We start from the raw sequence: 24,159 nt of genomic DNA, 5'->3' as shown, positions 1-24,159 counted from the left end.
CTAGATATAAGAACAATGAACTTTGACAACCACCATATTCCCACCTTATTGTAAAATCATATAAGAAAACCCATGGAGGAGGGACTAATATTTTTGTCTGAGCAGTGGTTCTAAGGCTTCCTGCTGTTTTGTCCCTTTAATACAGTGCCTCATGATGTAATGAGCCCAACCACAAAATTATTTTGTTGCTATTTCATAAGTGTAATTTTCTATCTTATGCATTGTAATGTCAATATCTGATATACAGGATATCAAATTAAAGGATCATTCAACCCTCAAAGGGGTTGTGACTCACAGGCTGCAAACTTCTGCATTTGAAGATTGTATGTCTAATGAAAATATACTCACTTATATCTGCATATTAGCCCAAGGGGCATGTCCCACGAAAGCCTTCACTTACCAGGAAACTGAGACAGAGGGGAGGACATTCTAGTGGGACTCTAGATGAGAGAAGCATGGGAGAATGGCAAAGTAGAAGGATCCAGAGGGTCCTAGAAGCCTACAAGTAGAACATTATGATAGGCAGATTTGGGCCCAGGGGTCCTGCTCAAACTAAGGCAACAGCCAAGGACAATACAGGCGGTAAACCTTAAACCCCTACCCAGATCTAGACAATGGACAGAACACTCTCCACAGTAGAGTGGAGAGTGGGATATGACTTTCTCACATACTCTGGTGCCGTGCCTCACCTTTGACCACGTCCCCTGGAGGGGGAGACCTGGTGGCATTCAGAGGAAGGACAGCAGGTTACCAAGAAGAGACTTGATACCCTATGAACATATACAGGGGGAGGAGGTCCCCCTCAGGAACAGTCATAGGGGAGAGGAATAAGGGGAAAATGGGAGGGAGGGAAGAATGGGAGGATACAAGGGATGGGATAACCATTGAGATGTAACAAGAATAAATTAATAAAGGAGAAAAAAAGAATACTAATTAAGTACTAAGTTACATATGATTATGTTTGCAACATTTTATTAGATACAAATGTTAATATTAGATGAGCAGATGAATTCTACCTCCCATGGAACCTTTAGAGCTGAAATTCATTGTTACTGTATTCAGACAGATCTTACCCCTTAGCATAAAATTGTATCATTATTTAAAATTGTCAAAACAAATAGAATTTTAGGTGAAAACATCTTTTTAATATATATTTTATTAATTTATTCATATTACATCTCAATTGTTATCCCATCTCTTGTATCCTTCCATTCCTACCCCCCTTCCCGCTTTCCTGCTACTCCCCTCCCTTTTGTCTGTGACTGAGGGGGACCTGCTCCCCCTGTATGTGCTCATAGGGTATCAAGTCTCTTCTTGGTAGAAAACAACATCTTTTAGTGTTACTTGTTTATTATTTCTTTTCATTGGTTAGGACAGAGTTTTAGCTGTTTTTTTCTCAGTGTAGCTGATACAGATCCTCTTGCCTTTGCATCTTGAATTTAAAACATGCATCATTGCTACCTAGCAACAACACTTGTAAAAATCTTAATTTAATCATAGACATATAGGAGACAGGAAAGCACTTGTTTGAAAAATATAAAGCACCAAATAAAGGAGATATGGCTTTATGTGAACTCTATAACTAAAGACTTAGATATTTTTTCTTCATAAAAACAGCTTGTCCAATTGGATGACTGCATGGAGAAGACTGCAAATAGATCCATACTTATCACCCAGATCAAAAATCAGCTACACATGGATCTAAAGATTCGGACATAAATCCAGATATCCTGACTCTAATTGAAGAGAAAGTCTTGAACTTATTGGCACAATAAAAGACTTTCTGAATAGGAGAACCATAGCAAGGACACTAAGATCAGTAATTAATAAGTGGAACCTTATGAAACTGAAAAGCTTCTGTATGGCAAAGAAAACCATCCTTCACACAAAGTGGCAGCCTACAAAATGAGAAGAAAAGCCTTACCAATTACACATCTGATAAAGGGTTAATATCTAAAATATATGAAAAATTGTAAACATGGGCATCAATAAAATTCTCAACTTAAAATGAGGTTACAGAACTAAATAAAGGTCTCAAAGGATGAAACACAAATTACCGAGAAAAACTTAAATAAATGTTGATCATCTTTAGTCACCAGGAAATTGAAATTCAATACTACTTTGCAATTTTATCTTATACCAAACAGAATGACAAAGATCAGTACAACAACAGATAGCTCATGCATGTGAGGATGTGGAGTAAGGAGAATGATTACCCATCGCTGGTGAGAGTACAAACTTGCATATTCACTATGGAAGCCATTGTTTTGCTTTCTCAGGAAGCTGGGATTAGAACTATCCAATACCCAGCTATACCACTCTTGAGCATATATTCAAAGGATACTACTAGACACTTGCTTACTTGTTCAACCATGTTGATTGCTGCTTTCTAATTAGTTGTCAGAAACTGGAAACAGCCTAGCAATCCATCAACAGATCAATGGGTAATGAAAATATGGCTAAATATGTTTTAAAAAAGAAATCATGAAATTCATAGGTTAACTGGAAGGAGCTGGAAAAAATCATCTGGAGTGAAGCAACCCAGACAGCAAAATACAAATATATTGAGCCCACTCATACAAGTTGCCCTGTCATCTACACATTCAAGTCATGGTATAAACACACATACACACACACACACACATGCATACAGGCACACAAACACACATCAAAACCAAATAAATAAATATAAATAGAATATACACACTATGTAAATTACATACATACATACATACATACATACATACATACATACATAGATACTTAGATAACAGATAGATATTTACACCCTGATGGACAGAAATGCCAGAATTTTATTATATTATATGCACAAATATTTCTCATATGGTTGGGGACATTTACTGGATATTAAGTATCTTGCAACAATAACCAGAATGAAGAAATACCTTTAATGTTCTGTTTTTCTTTGCTTTAAATGCATAGGCAATATTAAAACCAATGGGTTATATAGCATGATTCTAAAGTTAGTTTATTGTTGAGCCTGCATTTTGTTTTCTATAATAGCTGTCCTGGAATTCAACCTTTGCCTTATGCATACTGTGCAAGGCCAATGCTTTATGCTCCAGTCTTTGTGAGCTCATAATCTTTGCCCAGTTGAATAGAGGCCAATATTTTCTTGATGTACTCCATTCCTCTGGCTCTTCTTTCTTCCTCCTATTCTACAGGGTTCCCTAAATCTCTGCAGTGATGGAGTAAATGGAGACATCACATTTATACCAATGTGTTCCCAGGGCTGTTTCTCTACATGATGTCTGGCTATGTGTCTCTACATTTGTTCCCATATGCTGCTAGCAGAATATCATTAGGAGTCATTTTAGTGCTACTTCTGTTTTTAAAAAAATAAGACCAGCAGTATTTGGTTTTACCATAGAGTTATGGGCTATCAAATCTCCGGTTCTTTGTCACCCAAGCTGTGTCTGAAATGGGGTCTCATCTCAACGACTGGCCCTTAAATTGAATCAGACATCAAATGGTTAACCCCACAAGCCTTGTACCCGCATTGCCCTAGTGTATTTTTCAGGCAGGACAGCATTATAGATCAAAGATTTTGTGGTCTCTCTTGGTAGCCTACAGCTCGGGAGGCAGAGGCAGGCGGATCGCTGTGAGTTCGAGGCCAGCCTGGTCTACAAAGTGAGTCCAGGACAGCCAAGGCTACACAGAGAGACCCTGTCTCGAAAAACCAAAAAAAAAAAAAAAAAAAAAAAAAGAAAGACTTTAGAACACAGGAGGAGTAAAGGTTTTATGTAGGCACTAGCTAGACCTCTTCATGTTGCAGTCTATGTGGATTTGTCCAAGTTTCTCAAATTGAGATGATTATATATCTTAGCTTAGAATGCTTTGAGCTTCTATTGTTAACCTTGTCCTATTGTATTTTACTGAAATATAGCAATCAGTAGTAGCTGCTATTTGAACATAATTTAATCATATTCGAAATAAATTATAATGAAGAAACTTCAAAGATTCTCTAGCTCTTAAATTATATAAACCTATCAATAAAGAGGCTAATTTTATGTAAATTATCTTGAGCATTAATTGTTCAAGGGATTTAATATAACTTCTTTTACTACTGTAATATCTTAGTTGAGTAAGAATGAACATAAATACAGAAAGCATTTTAATATGAGAAGGATATATTTTATTAGATATAGATAATGTTTTAATGTTAGTATTTTGCTATAAGTTGTATTGACTGTGTTTTCAAAATTATTTTTAATAATTCATTCAATAATTTCACAAATACCTATTGTATACTTATTTGAAGATTTAAAATACTTTTTAATTTTTATTTTATTATTTTTGAGATTATAGTCTATGAATATTTCCTTATCGTGTAGAATGCATTTACCTAGTTATCAAATATTTAACAGTGAAACATAAAGAGAATAGCTTATTGCTCCTATTGAATTGATCATCTACACAGGTTTTATGTAAGCTGTTACTGAAGTAATAAGTTAATTATCCTCATTACACAAGATGTACATATATATATATATATATATATATATATATATATATATATATATCCTATCTCTTGAAAACACATTATATATAATATATATATATAATATATATATATATGTATATATATATATATATATATATCAGAGGGATAAATCATATGTACACAAAGTTAACTGATCAGGTAAATTAGCATTATATGTGGAATGCTGTTGGGAGGACAGAGGTGCAATTTGAAACATCTGTCCTTCTGAAGCAAGGACAGGTAACCCAGACTCCAATTGTCAGCATGTTTCTATATTTGATGAGACTGTGGAAAAGCAGTTTCTGCTGGAGCATTCTCCTCTTGCAATGGAGTGTATCTTGTGACTGCTTGAGGCCAGGAGAAGGCTAGCTTCTACCAAAATGAAGAAAGAGCTCTTCTTTTGATTCACACCTCCTTGGGAAGAGGGATAGACACTTTGCGTGTCATTTGGATTTTTACTGTGCCCACTCTTTGTATCCCTACCTGTATTGGGAACTTTGGTTTCTCTAAAACCCCATTTAGCATATGTGAATATGTTTTAGTTTTAATTCCAGGTGTAAGAAATAGGGAGGCTTCAGTTTGCTCACAGACATTGACTATGATTGTCTCGTGCCTGCTTTTTGCTAGCTAAAGATAGTAAATTCTGGAGTCTCTGGAGAGGGTATAAATAGGAAAGTCCTGCGAGGATCCATGGTGCCTGCTGCTCCTCAAGCTGCTGCTGGTTCCTCCTACTGTTTTCTATTGCTGGATTTCTGGTTGCTGCTTTACTGTTTTGCTGTTTTGCTGGATTATTGGAGATATTCTGACAAGGAAAATTGGACTTGCCCCTAGGTACCTAACAACCCAGGTCAGGAGGAAGTAGTCCAAAAAGGTCTCAGTCCTCTATCCCCTCTAACTTTCTTTCCTACCTAATGTTAGAGTGCTGGAAGGGATTATGGTGATATAGGAGTTGAAAGGGTGGTAGATAGAAGAACCAGTAAAATAGCTAAATATGTAAACCTGCAGCCACACTTCTCTTCTGCCGATGGTAAACTCCAACAACCACCTCATCTTTCAAACAACTCAGATTCCATTCTGCTTCGGAATAAGTGAGTCTGCAAAGTTTGGTAGCAGGAGTGGTCCCAGAAAATAGGTAACAATAAGAATTACCTTGTGTTTATTAGCTGTCATAGGGAAGCAGAATTTCATTCAGGGATGCCAGTTAAAACTTGGGAAAGCAACACATTTAAATTGATTACTCTGAAGGAACATGGTAATTGTTGCTTTTAAGACAGTAGATTATTTGATATAGTTTAGGACCTCAGTGAATAATGGAATTTGGTTTTGTTACTAACAGTGCAGAAATAGAAACATAAGGTCTTGATAATTAGCAGAAATCTAAGAGCTAAATGTGAAATACCTGATTTCAGTTAGTCAGAAGCAAACAGAACTCTGGCATTGGCACACATAAGTAGAGGCTCATTAACATTTTCACTCCACAGAATTCTTTTTGGAGACCAGGTTTCTCTGGTAATAGCTGTGACTTTCCTAGAACTAATAAACCAGGCTGGCCTTGAGCTCACAGACACTCACCTGGCTACGCATCCCAAGTGCTGGGATTAAACGTTTGCACCATCACTGCTCAGCTTCTATTCTACAGATTTTTATGGAGTGATATATCCCACCATTTAAAGAGTTAATATTTCAAATTTAGTTGTGTAATATAGAGGAGGCTTGTTGAACAGGACAGGAGCTGCCTATGTTTCTCCTCCACTGATTGTATCTACAATTAGCGTATAGGTTTGGCATGGCTTCGCTAGAGATATACTGATCTGAAAGGAGGAAACAAACAAAAGTGAAAGTAACAAAAATTACATGATACATATCAACAAGAGCCAAAAAAATTATGGAATATTCTGGGAATGTTTGAGTGATGTTTTTGGAACATAAAGCTGAATTAAAGGAATGTTTATTCATTTGGCCTCAGTGAGATGTAGATTTAAACTTTTTAAACAGTAACACAGAGATTCACAGGAATCTTTCTTCCCGTTCTGAGGAACAAAAAGACAAGGATTGAAGTGATAATAGAGATACAGTCTTAGAATTTCTGAAAAGACTGTGGACAATTGGAGCAAGTATTCAAAGTTGTGAGCATGCCGCTACACATAAAGCAGGAATATCTACAACAGAAGGGATGGAAATGTACCATTACCAAGGGATGCATTAGGGAGAGGAGTGCCAGCAGGAACCTACAGTTTGGCAAGAGCTCTCTTCTTTATGGAGAACTAAGAGCAATAGAGTCTCATAACTATGACAACAAACAGAAAGAACAAGGAACCCTGGTCATGATGGATTAGCATATAAAAGGAGCTGCAACACCAAAGTGATAGGAATGGGTCGCTGATCTACAGTGTCATAAACATTGTGAAAAAGCACAGTTTCTTTATGAGCACACCACAAAAGCTTATTTAGTTCAAACTATAACAACAAGAAGGCAGAATATGGGGACCTGCTCTCACCCTATTTTTGTCTCATAGTTTCATGATGCAGACATGTTTTCACGTCCAGACCTAAAGCCTAAGATATGGCAGTCCATTTAAAGACAACATACTCTGGTTATTTTTATGTTTGGGTATAGAGAAAAATGAGACTTTATCTAGTTAATAATTGCCTATGAGATAACAGGATTCGCCACTTTACTCAACAATGAATCCATGTCTGGTAAAATTTCAAGGACTTGAGGTTCTACCACAAAGATTTATTTCAGCTCTTTTGAAAGGTTTGTCTCCTGGACCTGCCTAGGTCTCTAATGGGAACTCCATAATCCATAATTCCAATATTTTCTGATTTTTAATCTTAAGTTTCAATTTCACTGAATTTGGAATTACCCAAGAGCCATATTTCTGAGCATGTATGTCACAGATTTTTTATTAAGCATTTTTAAATGTTTTACATACACATTTATATTAGTACACATATATACAATAAACTACCTAGAGCAAGAACCATGAAACAATCAGGAATCATATAAATGTTATATTCTTAGTGTTTTGACTATTGGTATTTGACAGCCTTGAAAAAAACATCTTTCCTATATGAATGTAAACAAACATCTATCATATCTTTTCATTATCAACTTAAAACATCTATTTGGAACCTAAAAACATCTTAACCCATAAATAACTAAGCTTCATTGTAAAATTAAGCTACATGGTCTTCAACTCCCTCAGACACTTGAGAAGGAGTAAACTTGATTATCTGAGTATGCTGGGAGTGCATGTTAATCGCTTTCCAAATGAGAAGGTGACAGAGACAGTTTGCTACCTGAATAGTCACCCAAAACTCTCTATAGTGTTGGAGCATCTTCTTCAGCCTTGGCATAATGTATCTGACAGACCCATATGTGAGGCAAATGTCAGAGACATGCAAATATGACTTTTAAAAATGTTTTTATTATTTTAAAGATTCACTGACAATGAGATAAGTTAACTCCTGGCAACACCAAGCCTACCTCAAAGAGGAACATGGGCATCAAAAAACCCTCCTTATGGAAATGGCTTCAAATGTGGCAAAAAAAAAAAAAAAAAAAAAAAAAAAGCCACTGGGCAAAATTTCCTTCTTAGTACCACAGACAGAATTCTGCCTAAAAATGGGCAAGCTTGGATGCAAGCAGAGTTGATGGCCAAAGACTGACAAGTCAGAGTAAGCAAGTCCATAGACATTTTTAATCTGAGCATATGAATTATTACAGCTCACTAGCCTACTCCTATTCTCGAGTATATTTCTCTTCCTCTATAAATTATCAGTGTTTCAGTGACCTTTACATATGTACCTGAAAGAATTATATTTCCTAGTATACAAGAATCTAAAACTCTTAACACCTTTCCTATATTCTGGTCCACATAGAGTCAGCTGTACCTCTTTGAAGTTGAGAAAAAATAAGTGTGAAAAGAGCTACATCATGCTTTCTTCTGCCTTGTGGTTTCCCACGATTTGAAGATGTGAGGAGCACAAGGCCCTCACTTCTGCCACCATGAACTTTACTACCACTTCACTATTGTGAAAACTGCCAGAAGAAATATTTCTTTTCTTTGGTTGCTTTTTGTCTGGCATTTTGTCACAGAAGTGAGGAAAATCAATAAAACAGCCTGTAAATCTGTTTCTTTATTGTCAACTAAGTCAGAATTTGCACATTAGGCTGTCTTATTATTGAAAACATTCTGGCTCATGTTTCAGGTAGCAAATGCCAAACTTAGAGCTACTTAATTCATTACACTACAGCATTTCATTTTTGAAAAAAAAATATGTCTTGGCATTTCTGCTAGAATGGAAAGGTATCCAGGGACTTGGGCCACTAGGAACATAGTGTGCCACTGAGGTGGGACAGTGTCCCAATGGAAGGGTACCCTGAGTGATGAGAGCCCAGGCACCATAGAGCTTGGGGAGAATACCTCCTCAGCCGAGGCAGTGCAGCCTGGAGAGAGTATGTCACTGGCTAAGCTGGAGCACTACAATGTAACAATTCCACTTGCTACTTCTCTTCTTTGGTGTTTTTTTTTTTTTTTTTTTTTTTTTTTTGGTTTTTCGAGACAGGGTTTCTCTATGTAGCCTTGGCCATCCTGGACTCACTTTGTAGACCAGGCTGGCCTCGAACTCACAGCGATCCGCCTGCCTCTGCCTCCCGAGTGCTGGGATTAAAGGCATGCGCCACCACGCCCGGCTGGTGTTTCAGTGCCCAAGGGAAAGTGGGTATCCCAGGATGAGATGAGAAGCTCAATAGCCTCAGCCCTACGCCACTTCTTCATTTCTCTTTTTGTTTTTGTTTTGTCTGGGTTTGGGTTTGTTCTTGGCTTCTTCTGATAAAAGAGTCACACGAGGCAGCAAATTTCGTAAGAGACATTTATTGGGAGGGAGGATTCCAAGGTTTGGGGGAGTGGCTGCCTTTGCTCCTTCAAAGACAGAGAGGAACTGAACAATCAATAGGCAAGCTTATATAGGGTTTCGTAGGGGGCAGGGCTTTCCAGGGTGAGGACTGGTGGGATTTCAAGTCCTGAACCTGGGGGAGCTCAGTGATTGGTACATCTCCCTGTTCTAGAACTGATGGGGTTTTACTTGCAGGGTGGGGTCTGGACACTCTCCTGCTTCAGTAATGGGAATGACAGTTTCAGCCTTTAGAAAATAACCATTAGGACAGTTAGGGAAGTCTTTGGGAAAGGTCTTGGCTGCTGCTTTGGTGAAGGTCTTGGCTGCTGGAGCTTCTTAGGTGCAGCCTAGCCACTTTCTTGCCTTGAGGGTTTACAAAGTATACAAAATTTACAAAGAGAGACATGCCACTTGAGTGGAAAGAATAGCCAACAATTTGTGTATATGTATAGTGTATTGTAGTGTGGACGTATGTGTTCCATGGCCGAACTATAGAGATCAAAGGATGACCTTTGTTATCATTCCCTCCTTCCACATTGTTTTGAAGCAGAAATTTCTTGTTTGGCAGTTACACAAGTGAACAGCCAAACTGTTCACCTGATTCTTACCCATGCCTTACCATAGGAGTGAATGCTCACGTGTCCATCATCACATTTTTCCACTTAGGTTGTAGAAACTAAGCTCAGATAGTCAGTAAATTATAGCAATCACTTTTACCAGGTGAGCCAGCTGTTCAACCTTTAATGGAGAATCTTTGTTTAATGGGTTATTATCAATAAATTTCATCTGGATCCACTTTATATCCTAATATCATGCCAGCCTTTAATATGCATTCCACACATATTCCCTGGATATCTGTCTCTGTAGCTCAGAGCACTATTGTAAAGCCATTTTCTCTGGGCATCAAATGACCATTAGTCATTAGGAAGCAGAAACTGCCATAGTAACCAACAGAATACCTTGTTTATTGTGATGATTTTCCTTGTTAATCTGAAAACAATCTAGAATTATCAAGGAGCCAAATGTCTAGTTTGTCCATGAAGAGATCTTCAGATTGGCTTTAGCAAGGTTAAAAGGCTCATTCTCAATGTAGGGAACACTGATCAATGGGTTAAACGTCCAGCCCAAACAAAATTAAGAAAACAAGTAAATGATCATTGCTCATCTGTTTCTGCTTCCTCATGTGGACACAATGTAACAAGTCACCACAGGCATCCACCACCAAGTGTGAGGCCAAATAAACCCTTATTCACTTCTGGAAATAGCTATTTAAGATATTTTGTTACATTAATGACACATAATACAGTCATGAAGCAAGCAACAACTATGATTATATCTAGCATTATGGTGATAGCAAGACAACTGCTATCATGATCTTAGGATGGGTTGGGGGGTCATCAGACAAGCCCCTGAGATTCCAGTTCCCATTGGCCCAAAGCTGTCTGTAGTTTAACACTTTTGAAGTTCTGGAGTGCATGAGAAGTAAATGACTGGATTTTGGTTGGTACCCTAGTAATACAGCTTTTATAAGTTGTCATTCAAGCTGGGTGGGACTTCTAGTGATGGATCTGCTTCCAAATATACCATGCTTCATAAATAATATCAATGCAGTGCGGTTCATGAAGGTACACTTAGATGGATTGTTTGATGTCTATGTGCCCTGGAGAGGTTTAATAAGCCCTATACAGAATGAATATATATTTTATCATTTTCTACACAGAAAATAACACAAAATTTACTTAAGATGTAGTTCTTTTAAAATGTAATGTACCTCCTCTTTGTACATCATGTTTAAGCACTTGATGGGATTTAAGTAATAATAGATGTACAAGCAAAAAAAGAAAAAGAAAATGAAAGAAAGGAAAAACCATAAGCACAGGTCCTGAGACATACTGTTGCAATACCTCCCAAAAGATGATGTATTTTTCTCAGGAAGGTAGGACTAGACCTGCGTAATGAAAACATACTCTACATGCCAGTGGAGAAGAGGAACATCTCACAAGTCCCTACTCCTAAAGTAATTGCTAAAGAAAATAAATATTTACTGCGAGAGGAGGAGAATGTCTTTTGTACAGTGGTGAGATAGTTTATAGGGTATCCATTTTCAGCGAACAGCCCTGAACACAGGCACATTTTGTTTATATATGTATAATATATATGCTTGTCCTGGTTTTTAACACAATGGAGCTTCAGATTATGGATGAATTATCATCTGTAAACATGTAAACCATTTCTTTACTGTAATGATATATGTGTAACAATGTAAATATATAGGAAGAATATATCTGTTTTTCTGAGTATCCATAAATAATATATACTATATTACATATTATATACTATAATTTAATATTATAATATGTTGTTCATAGTATATATTGCCATTGGGTATAAAGGGAAGATATCTTAAATAAAATTTTTTGAATTGACCTTAGTTTTGGAAATGAATCATGAGACATTAAACATACTAAATTTCTAGTCAGAATTATTGAGAGAGCACTCAGCCTATGACTTGATATAACAGAAAATACTTGCAAATATTACAATGAAGATCCTTCTGATTCAACAATTATCAGATGGTAGTCTGAATGACAATAGGTATAATATCTTCAAATAAGTTATTATCAACTTCTTCAATTATGCAGGTCTTGTTCGGGCAACCACAGTTTTAAAATACCTTGGCTATAGCTTCCCCATCATGTCTAGAACACATTAGCAGTGCATTCTGGCTTTCTGGTAACTTCCACATGTTATTCCTTAGTGATTCTTTTTGCTGGTTTTCCCCCCTGCTTTCACTCATATCACATTAGGTATCTACCGTTTTCACCGTTGCCATTCCATTTGGAGGATAATAAATTATTTTTAGAGTTGTTGGTTTTCAGTTCATGGATTATCTTGTAAATATCAGCTATGTGGCAGGTAAGCTTTATTTTAAGGGTATGATATAAATCTCCAAAATAATTAACAAAAATTTCAAGAAAAAAAATGAAGGGAAGAATTTCACTTGTTGAAGATTCTAAAAGGTCAAATGTCTGAATTTCTAAATCACAAAAGATTTTTTAAAATTATTACAAACCAGAGACAAGTTATCTTGTGTTAATTTTAGTCCCTTTGAAAATTATCTACTGTACACAAGGGTATCTAGTCTAACATATTACTATCAAAACTTGAAAATGTATTTATAGCCTGCCGTTAGGTTTTACCAATTCAAAAGCTAAGAATGCTATCAGATATTTAAAACTCAGAACAGATTTTTTCCTGTTTTGCTCTAAGCCAGCCACCTGTGTCCCAGATAATAATTATGATATACATTTGATATGGAACTTTCCTTTGTTCTACAACCAAATTTCCTTCTAACCAATAACTTCTATAATATAACATAATATTTTTGGAAATCTAAACATGTGTTCTCAGGACAGGGTCACTCATATTTAACTCTAGAATCAATTACTCATATTATTTTTGTTCTATGAACCATGTTTGTATGTAAACAAATTCAATTCAAATTGGGTTCTACATTTTCAGCATATCTTAAAATAACCAATAAAGAAATATTTGTTTGATATTCCAGAAAAGCTTGACATCTTTAAAATACCTTGAATGGTGAATGCTTGTATATGTTAAACTGTTCTCTAGATGATAAATAATTAAAATTATTTGGATGAACTGAATCAGAGAGGGTTGAAATGCTCTAAGAACGAATCCAATATATAATTTATCTGGATAATGTTATATATCTAAATAAAGTCTGAGAGTAAATCAGGCGAATCTTGGGATACAATATACAGATGTAAAAGTAGTAAGGTGGAACTCTTGGGACAGAAAACCTTAAGCAGAGGGAATGTGGGAGGATGAGAGTATCATGGGTTGGGATGGAGGCTTATCTAAAAATAAGGGAGTATAAAAACACATTCACGGTTCCACCTGCATAATACAGCTTAAGAAAACAAAAGCAGCATAGTGATGCACACATGGAAGAAGGAAGGTGATGGGATGTGATGGTTAAACAGAGATGAGGATGGAGTGCGGGGGAAAGGAGGGCTAGTAGGGAGGCTAGCCAAAACTAAGGGTGCAATAGTCTTAAGGAAACTCAGTAGTTAGCTAACTCATTTCAAAATAAAATAGTACAAACAGAATTAACTTGTGTGGGTAGACAATGTAACTCATTAAAAGCATACTTTTTTTTTTTATCAAAATCAAAGCACAAGGTATGGCATATGTATGCTTATTAGTCAGGGATTTCCCTGAGATCACCAGTTAATACCACTATTTCAACTGCATTTGTTTACCCAATATAACTACATGGTAAGTTCCTATTAGTAAAGGCACCAGACACTTTAGCTGCAAGGCATAGATAATTCAATCTCAAATCAACTGGGAAGTGCTCTTCTGTAGGCTAGCTTTCATCTTGGTGCTTGAAGGTGCTATGCTAGCTGCTGAACAGAGCAAAGACATCAGTAGTCTTACCCAGCACTGGACCCTGTGTACTGTAATACCAACCTGCCAGGCAGATTTGACTATTGGTGCAATGGTGGCACAATTGTTACTAGGTAACTAAAAACTTTCTGGTTAAATTCAGAATGCTCCTGGAGAGGTAATTTCAAATTTTGTTAGGAAATTCTGGTCAAGCCAAGGCTAGGAAGGTTAGACATTAGGAAACCATATAAAAAGAACAGTAAAACAGCTTTAGAACTCATAGACTACAGCCTATAGGTCAGTACAACTAAGATGGGTGTACCTCGGAGAGGCAGAGTTCTGAAAACTACATGCCCTGACGACTTCATGCTTTTTGCCTTCACAGCCACCACGTTCCTCATAATCTACAAGTTGTATGAAAACTCTGAGGCTTCCAGCTCGTCTCTGAGCACTATCAATTGCACTTATAGTAATAGTGCTTGATCTTTTTTCTAGTGTTGCTGCTGGAGCATATTAAAAAGTCCTTAGATGTCAATTGTTAGCAGTGTCTACCACCCTTAGAAAGAATTTGGAGATGTAGATTGGTATTATAGTTAGGTTAGGATGTTTTTACTAGTGGTTAATTTTCTACTAAAGTAGTCAATATTTGGGGGCACTTTGAAGCTCAGAAAGGGAGACCCAAGAGTTGAGGTAGGGATTTCTTGAGGTCAAGGAACATGAACAATGGCAGCCTGACCAGTACTTTTCTGGCTAAAGTTGGACTAGTGATCAAGGTGAATTAGTTTCTTGTATGCATTTTTGTCCTCAGCTGCCTGTTATAATTTAATAAAAAACTGTTAATGGGTGTTAACCATGGGGATTTAAAGTAGAAGTGGCTGACTTTTTTTATATAAAAATTTAGATTTGTGATTGTTTTAATATTTTATAAAATTATTTTTAATATAAATAATAAAATAATTAAAAATAAAGTAATTGATTCTTTCTTTGTGACCACAGATTGCAGCCTGCCAATAAGGGAAAATGACTTAGAAAATTACCTTGCTTGCTTACCCTTTCTTAATCTATGGCAAATTGTTTAATTATGAATAAATGTGGGTTCTTGGAAAAAATTTATTTTTCAGCAATAATATACAAAATATTTGAACATGTGAGGGCCTTAGGGAACATTTTTTTCTTAGGTATACTCATTGTGTTATTCACTTAAAGAAAAATACAATGTAAGTCATTGTGATTTCTGTACTCCTTGAAAGATTTGTTGGGATATATAAGCTATGGGAGAAAAAATAAAGTTGTTGGAGCTTTGATCCATCTACCCAATGTGTGAATGTGTCTGAATATGTAAAAATGGTTGGAGCTCTGCTCCATCTGTCAATAGTATATGTGTATGTGTTTGGGGTTTCTCCATCCACAAAGTATATGTCTATGTATGTATGTACGCATGCACATATGTATGCATGTATGTTTGCATTATGTTTGTATGTATGTGTGTGTGTGTGTGTGTGTTAAGTTGGAGCTTGCTTCATTCACCAATTGTGTGTCTGCTTTACATTTTTGTTGACCCTTTATCCCTTCTTTGATCACTGAACACACTGTTGGAATGGGTCTTCCATAGTCATAGACCCCAGGACAGAACCAGCTTTTGTTATTTTACTAAATCGTCATTTTTCAAATTTCCTTCTAAATGTTTTCCTGTGGTTGCTTCTGGGAAGTTTATGCTATTATGTGTAGTATAAGCACAAAAATACTTAAAATTCAAAAGACAGCAATAACTGAGAAAAGTACTAATGAAGGAAAACTCAATGAATCACAAGAAATAAGCTGAGATAATCAAATTAGTCACCAAGCACTTTCATAATGCAGTTTTTCTTTTTAACATATTTGAAATAAACTTAGCACAACTTATCAGTACATAGAAGTTGTTATAATACTAATATTACTAATATTATGCTGGGTCCCCTTTGCTTCCCATTGTAGTCACTTTATAGAGCAGAAAGGAAAACCCAGAACATTACTTACCTGCATTACCTACAGCACTCTACACTGTATCTCAAGTGTCAATGCATAATTTAGTTTTACAGTCCATTTAATTCAAGCACTGATCTACAGATATAATTTGTTATGTAACTCACAATGACATTACAATTATTTTCAAAGTTGCTTGTAGTTCCTGTACTCATGTTAAAATTTTCAGTTTTATCTAAGTCATACCCATTTCCCATTTTAATGAATGGTAACACAGAGACAAGAAAAACTCTGTTTTAACCTTCAACATTAACATTTATTTACTCCCATTTGCCCTAAGTCATTTCATTAATCAAAATAAATTAGTAAAAAATTATGATTGTTATGAATCTAGAGTTTATATGTATTTGAAAATCACAATTATATAGAGTGGGCATAATTTAACATGAGTAGCATTTTTAGAATATAAAATTAATTGGCTCACACCTTTACCTTTTATAAAAATAACAATATTATAATTTAATTAATGTTACTCCAAATACATTCAAAGGCAATTATTAACATAAATAATATTAATAATTAGAATCAAATAACTAACTTTTCTAAATTGATACTAGCCCTCATTATGATAGAAAAGTGCTCTGCTATTTGTAATATAGTCCTAGCCTGGTACACTATTAAGTACTTGAATAGATATACAAATAATCAAATAGTTTCTTTTTATACAAATACACCAAAGTTGTAGCTTTTAAAAGCTGGACATATTTTCATCTGTCTCATCTAATAGGCACACAGTTACCCTTAATGATTGTTATTTTCCCTGTAATGTCCTTTTATTTTCTGATATATTGAATTTGTTCATACTAATACTTTCTCAGAAAACATTGATTTTATTGAACATAAAACAAAAAGAGGACCTGTTTTAGGCTAAAAATGTTTATTCCCTTTACTTTTATTTGTTTTTTTGGGTTGGTTTGGGTTGGGTTTTCAGTACAGAGTTTTTCTGTATAGCCTTGGCTGCCCTTGAGCTCACAAAGGTCTGCATACCTCTGACTTCCCAACTACTGGGATTTCAGGTGTGTGTCACCATGCCCACCTCCCCTTATGGTTTTTTGTTTGTTTGTTTATTTCTTCTGCTTGCTATCAGTTTAATTTTATTTATATTCAAGTTTGTTAGTATAAACATTTGAGTTTTCTTTTCTAATGTCTTCATCCAGTGATACAAAAATTTCTTCTACAGTATATACACTTCCTGGAATGAATTTCTGAAAGGTATGTTTTCATTAGTTCATATGTTGCACTTCATTCCTGAGATCAGTCTCATGGGAAAGAACATGGTTCCTTGTCGGGGTAGTTTCAAGTGATATGTTTCTGCTACAGAGGGCAAATTCAAGACCTTTTTGTAGCCTTTCTTATGGTGTCTGCTTTATGAATGGATTTCTTTCTCATGTTTTCTTAGATTGCCTTGAAACTTGCCAATGTATTGATCTTTTGAAAGAAATAGATTATTGTGATCATATCGTTTTATATTTATTGTGTCATTGATCATTATAATAGTATTCTACATTTTCTTCTGTAACTTTTCATTTAATTTATTCTATTTTACATTGTATGCAATTTGTGTTCTCAATGTCACATAACTTAGAATTCCTCTTGAGAAATTGTACATGGCCATGATTTCAACAGTGACTATATCATATGTCATTTGAGTATATGGGCATTTCAATATACCTCTAAGAACTGATTTTTAGTTTAAAATTTTATTTATACTAAGTTTGCTAAACATGTTCTGTGATCATGAATAAAGGTTATCTTGGTGATGTTTCCTTTGATCTTGAGAAGAATGTGAAATCTGCTGTTGTTTCAGGAAGTAAACAAAAACGATGAATGATTCTTTTCCTGAATTTCACTATTTTGTTTTTTCTGTTCCTTATAAAGGGGTGGTAAAATGTTTATCAAAGTGGCTGAGAGATGGCTCAGTCATGAACAATACTTGCTGTTCTTTCTTAGGAATGTAGTTTGGTGTCTAACATGCACAACAGATTCTCACAACTATCTGTGACTCCAGTTCCAGTGGATCCAATGCCCTTTCTTACCTCGACCAGTCCCAGCATACAGAGACAATCAGGAACACACACACACACACACACACACACACACACACACACACACACACACGCATGCGTGCACACAGAGAGAGAGAGAGAGAGAGAGAGAGAGAGAGAGAGTGAATTTGAAGAGAGAAAGAAAACTCTTTTAGAAAATAATATTTTCATCTATTTCCACATTAATTTTTACAATGATTTTTCTGTTATTATTTGACACCTTTTATACAGATATATTTAAGAGTCTTATTTCTTCTTTAAGATAATGACCTCTTAACATCACAATATAATTCTTTCCCTTTAACTTTCCCTGCTTTGAAACTCATACTGTTTGAAGTTAACTCTGACAGTATTTCTAAACTAAACATTGATTTCTTTGAACATTGTTCACTTTGTTTATTCAACACAAAAAATGGCAACACAAGACATAGGCTATTTATAACGATCTCCAAGACTCAGTATTTTAGGTTTGTAAACAGTGATGCCGTTAAGGATATTGTAGTGTCTTGGAAATCCTGCAGTCTTGGTGTCTTGAGTTCACCTAAAGAGAAGAAAGATCAGAATGAAGCTTGAGGTGATGCTTGGTTTGAATTATGTGAGACTGTGATTAAATTATGCCACAGAATTTGCTTTTCCCTGTTCAGTATTGTCTCAGAGATATAATGTCAAAATTAAAAATATCAGAAGTATAAAGGAGTTGAAAGATATTAAACCACAGACATCTGAGGCATCCTCCCTTCTAGTACTCCAGAAAAAAAAAGCTAGCTCCAGGTGAGTGCTCTGCTGGAAAAGGCACAGAGCCCTTGAAGAATTGGCTTTATTGGAGCCATTGATCCTCGAAAATAACCAGTTGTTAGCAGAGATTCAGATTTTCCACGTATTTACTGAATATTTATATTTACGGTTTAAGTAATCTCACAAAAAACTGTCACTAAATGTTCTAGTACAAAAATATTAGAGATTCTACACTGTTTAATTAAGATGAACAGCAGACATTAAACAAGTGTTGGGATTTGACCAGAGACAAATATATTTCTCATTGAGTGTGATTTCATGTCTCCTTATATTGAGTCTGGGAATATACCTCTTAAAATGTATGTTGTCCTCTGGAAGCTGAGAGAGTCTCCCTCAGGATAACCTACTTCTTTTTCTAGTCACAAACATGTTTTGCTGAAAACCCCAGTATAATTGCTTATTAAGAATCATTAAATCTTGATCTAATGCTTATGCGAGTATTACATCTTCAATGACACTAATGCCAACTTTTGGCATTGGCTCATGTTTATACAGTGAACATGGTGTATTTGTTGACTCCTTGCAACTTGATTATGTTCATTCTTCTAACTCTTTAGAAGGTAATTAGGGCATATACATGTTTTCTGCCTACATAAATTCACCATGGGATATAATGTGATTTAAACATTGCCATATGTTTAATGAAAAACAAAACAAATAAATGAAAATAATTACTGAGATTGTTTTTGTTTTGTTTCTTAGTGTACATTTCTGGTTTCTTTTAAGTTTCCTATTCTGCTGTGTATAGTTTTCTTTCCCTAGTTTCCATTCTTCTAAATATTTTTCATTACTTAATAAAGGCTGTGTTCTTCTATTTTTATTTTATATCTGTTTGTCTGCATAAGAGTGCAATTTATGAATTGCACAAATATCATGCCTATGGAAGCCAGAACAAGGCATTTTGTCCTATAACCTGGAGATACAAAAGCCGCGATCTGCTATTTGGGTGCTGGGAATCAAATCCAGGTCCTCTGAAAAAGCAAACTTGTTGTCTTAACTTCTGAGCCATCTTCCAGTCCCTAAATATGGCCTTCTTAGATAAAATCTATTCATGCTGTTCTGAAATATTTTAAAGACTTGCAGGCCTTTAGAGTTCCAAGTTCATGTCTGATTTTAGTCATAATACACTAATATCCAACCGGTTAAGTCAACCTTTTTTAACTTTCAATATGATAGGCATTGTTATAAGCACATGGCAATGGTAGTTTATAACAGGTCTTAGTTTATAACCATGGTTATGTCTTCATTGCGTGGTGATGATGCTGAGTCATCAAGTGACTTACCAACTCAACTATAGCTATACAACTTAGTAAACTGAATTCAGATTCAAACTGAGGTGTGTGCTTCTACCCTGTTTTTCTAGACAACATTTCCATCTTTGCTATGATTCCCAAAACTTACTAAGTAAAGAAAACTTACCCACTGAGAGCTTGTGTCTTTTTCGCTTTATTTTTTCCAGTCAGCGTCCTTTGGTTTTTCTTTCCTGGAATCTGAAGGACATGGTGAATTATACACAAGCTTAATCATGTGAAAAGATGGGCTATCTACTGGAATTACCATCGCTAGGAAACTAGTTTTCTCAAATCTCTGTATTTCTTTGAAGAGAGGATCATACACAGAGGAGAGAGAGAACAGATCAAATAGATTAATACAGAGATGATCCCCGCACAATGCTGGCTTCATTATTCATAACAGGCCCAGGGTGCTAGAAATCTGGCCCTATCACTGCTTGACTGCAACGTTAGAGGGGAGAACTAAGGCTCTCAAGCTCATTCCTTCATGAAAATAGCTAGTTTTTTACTACCATAAAGATAGAATGAGGAACTACTCAACAACCTTCATAAGGGGAGCTCAAGTCAATAGGAGAGTATCACAATATAGAGGAAAGCAAATGGAGCTTTAGAGAAAAGGTTAGAAAGCATGACTAGTATGATGTAGAAATTAATACAGGGTGATAGCATGGAAGTACTTTTCAGAGGATAGAGGGTGGAACAGAAAACAGAAAATGATGGATTGGTCTGGAAAGAACATTGTAGCCAAAAAGGCTGGAAGGACATGCGGTAAGGGGGACTAAATCAGAGAGGATGAGAAGTAACCCAAGTTGGAAATTGAATTTAACATGTATAACCCAGGAATTTTTATTTGTTACCATTCCATTAGACCCTCCAAATTAAAATCCATGTTTGAGTTTACAAGCACTTGAGTTATGGTAGCCATAACTTCAAAGGAATTTTTGTTACATCTCAGGACAGAATGTCTGTGGTGAAGATTAAACACTACCTCTCGGGCTATGGCATCAGCCTTACTAAAGAAGGAAGCAGTCCATGGGTGTATGTCTAAGAACAATTTCGACAAAAGGCAGAAGTAAAATGCAGCGGGAACATTAGTCTGTTCTCATGAGACAGCATGGACCATCCTCTCATTTGGTATAGATCATTAAAGGCATAGACAGGGACACTTGTTTGGAACTAGGGAGATCTTTCCTGACACAGAGATTAGGAAAATATTAAGAAGTTGGTACATCATAAAGCCTATCTTTATTTATAAAATTTCTAAGTGATTACAATGAGATGTTCAGTGCCTTTTAGCAGCAAAGAGGAGCCTATAGACCATCAGAGGAGCTATAAGAAGAATGATCCGTCCTTTGATTATTAAATGCATGTGTCTTTAATCTATCTTTCTTATTGATAATATGTTGGTCTTATGTTTTCCTTTACTTGTCCACCCAGTTTTTTAATTAAATAAATGCATAGGTATATGACAGAAGGTTTATGTGTTGTAGCACACAGGTAGAGGCCAGGAGGAAACTGTTTTTAGTTCTCTACTTTTATCCTTCTGTGGCTTCCAGGAATGAAGTTCAGACTGTCAGCATTATAAAGGAAGCGTCTTTTTTGAGTAAACCACCTTGCAGGCCCGTAACTAGGATTGATAAGACGATCAGTTTTGTATTTCTTTGGCAATTATATACTATACGTGACAGTGTTAACTATCTGTTCTCTTGCTATATATTAGTATCTTAACTGCAATTCTGTCATATTTGTATTGATTATTTTATATATCCTTAGTCTACTTCCTTCTCCTGTCAGTTGTCAATTGTTTTCATTGCAAACTTTTTTGTTTCTTATAATTTGTAATATACAGTAAATATTAGTCTAAATATATTGAAAACTTTTCTTTTGGCATGAGTAATACATGGTAATAGCAAAATATTCTATTTAAAAATAGTATAAATAACACATCTTAAATCTTCAGTATTGTCTTCTCTCTCTCTCTCTCTCTCTCTCTCTCTCTCTCTCTCTCTCTCTCTCTCTCTCTCTCTGTGTGTGTGTGTGTGTGTGTGTGAGTGTGTGTGTGTGTGTGTGTGTGTGTGTATGTGGCTGTGTGTGTGTATTTATAAATATATACATATATATTTCTTTGATCAAATACATTATCTTTCTTTGCCTATTTGTCTTTTTTATCCCTTTTAAAATACTCTTAAACCCCTTAACTTTGGGAACATGGTATAATTACAGATACTTCTCATTTACTATGTCATTGACTTTTCTGAATACGTAACAAATCTGTGTTACTTCCTTTTCATGGTCAGGAAATGGAATCGTACAATGGCTTGGGAATTTACCTACAATCAAAACTACTTGTAGATGGAATCCAGGTCCAAACTTAGGCAGATTACTCCTTTTCATCCTCTTAGCTATCATCCCCATAGTTTCTGTGCACTTAACTTTACTAAGCCAGACTTACCACGGGTCCTGTAATTCTTCCATTCCCTCGAGTGTCAGTCCGTGACTCAGTATGATTCTTATTCAAGCACTGAAACATGTGATGAATTCTATTAAAATCTATGTGCTAATTCGCAAGTAGGAAATAGGCTGTTCTGGTGACTGTGAGAAGCTCGGTTCTTTGGGCACCAGTTTATTTCAGAAAGTCTGGGTCTCACAATTACATCCAGCATTAGAGAAGAAGCCAAATCAATTGCTATGGTGAATGGGGCCAGGCCCTAAACTGACTACATTCTATTGCTGCTGTTGTACTCACAGCCCAGGATTCCTTCCAACAAAGCTTACTACCTGCATTTCTGAAATAATCCATTTACAGGAAATCCCATATTCTTATTTAAGATTTTAGACTTACCCAGTCTGGATGTGAGTGGCTAGTCTTTTGGTGAAAGGAAGAGACTGGGGAACCAGTCAGTGAAGGGGTTCTTTTAGAAGGAAGGGTAGCCATGATGGAGGAAAAATAGGAAAGGAATTCAAAGGGAATGTGGTACTTGAAAGAAATTTTGGTCAGACAGGAAGAGGTGGGCATGGAGATCATTAAGATGGGATAGTAGGAAGTGTTCTTCAGAGGTGGGAAAGAGACAGGACAGAAGACAGAAAGAGGGTTAGCCTGGCGACAAACCTCAACGCAGGCAGCCTGAGAAGGCAGGAGATGAATGCGATTTGGAGAACTAGATGGAAAAGAGACCAGGGGAAGAGGATGGGGCTGACATGAAAAAATGCAAGGAGAATTTCTTCTCATCTTTCCAGATGCCCCTCTGGATGTTACTTCACCAATATCAGCTAGTGACTGAGATGGTGCTTGAACAGCTCTGACAGCTCACAGGTGATTCCTCACCTCCTCCTATGTCACAATGCCCATGGTGAAGCAAGCACCCTCCTCAGCCTTGTCACCCAGAAAATATAACCAGGAAGTAGCTGTCAAAGTGATCATGGTAAAAGAGCACTGAGCAAAAATGAGAGTTATAATACAGTATCTGCTCTTGAGGCAACCCTCGGTTTTCTGCTATTAGCAGAGCACAGGTAGTTGTAAGCAATGAGACTTTGACAGAAGTCCTGAAACCGAACATGAGAAAATGAATAGAAGTCAGTTCATTTACTATATTTCGACCATCACTTAGTAAAAAAGAGATTATTTGAGAATTAATTTCTTTCCCATTTTAACAAAGAAGGAAAACACCTTGACTCTGGGGTGAAAAACTGTCATAGGTAAACAAATCAATCATTCAGTGTTAAATACATACCTATGTTTATATTTCAATTAGGATACTTAGAGACAACATGCAGTTCAGACTTTTCTCCATCTTTTATTATATGAACCCATATTATTAACATCCTAGTTAATAACTGATAGAAGTTGGACCAGTATGCAATATGTTTGCCTTCTCTTTTGCTCCCTCAATCTTGTACCCTATTTTTGTCAAAAATCACCTTTTCTACTTTGTATTTTTGAGTATTTTACATAAATTATTTTCTACATGCTTATATTCTTGGATTATTAACTGTACTTCCATTTGCAAAGCTTCAGTGGGTTCTGTAGATCGGCTAGTACACATAAAATTAATCTAAATTTATTTTCAAGTAACATTATTTCATGTGCAATGAGACACATTATAACAGCAACTACACTTTATAAAATTTTATATGAACTAGTCATATATGCTAATTATGAAGTGAAATAGGTTTCTCTGATATTCTT

At 35.9% G+C, this 24,159-nt stretch overlaps 1 protein-coding gene across 1 annotated transcript; it reads right to left on the bottom strand.

The window, feature by feature from the left end:
- Positions 1–18,257: 18,257 nt before the first annotated feature.
- LOC311599941 (uncharacterized protein) lies at positions 18,258–23,269 on the bottom strand. Its single transcript, XM_084786065.1, has 4 exons — positions 22,816–23,269; positions 22,426–22,494; positions 20,101–20,171; positions 18,258–18,427 (listed from the first exon to the last, which is right to left on the bottom strand). Exons 1-4 carry the CDS (start codon positions 23,200–23,202, stop codon positions 18,424–18,426), a joined length of 531 nt encoding a protein of 176 aa, XP_084642191.1. The 5' UTR covers positions 23,203–23,269; the 3' UTR covers positions 18,258–18,423.
- Positions 23,270–24,159: the final 890 nt, after the last annotated feature.

The sequence above is a fragment of the Acomys minous genome (genome assembly GCF_964271855.1).
Source record: "Acomys minous genome assembly, chromosome: 1".
Lineage (NCBI taxonomy): Eukaryota > Metazoa > Chordata > Mammalia > Rodentia > Muridae > Acomys > Acomys minous.
Note: the sequence above shows the minus strand (reverse complement) of the source record. Positions and strands in the feature narration are given on the sequence as shown.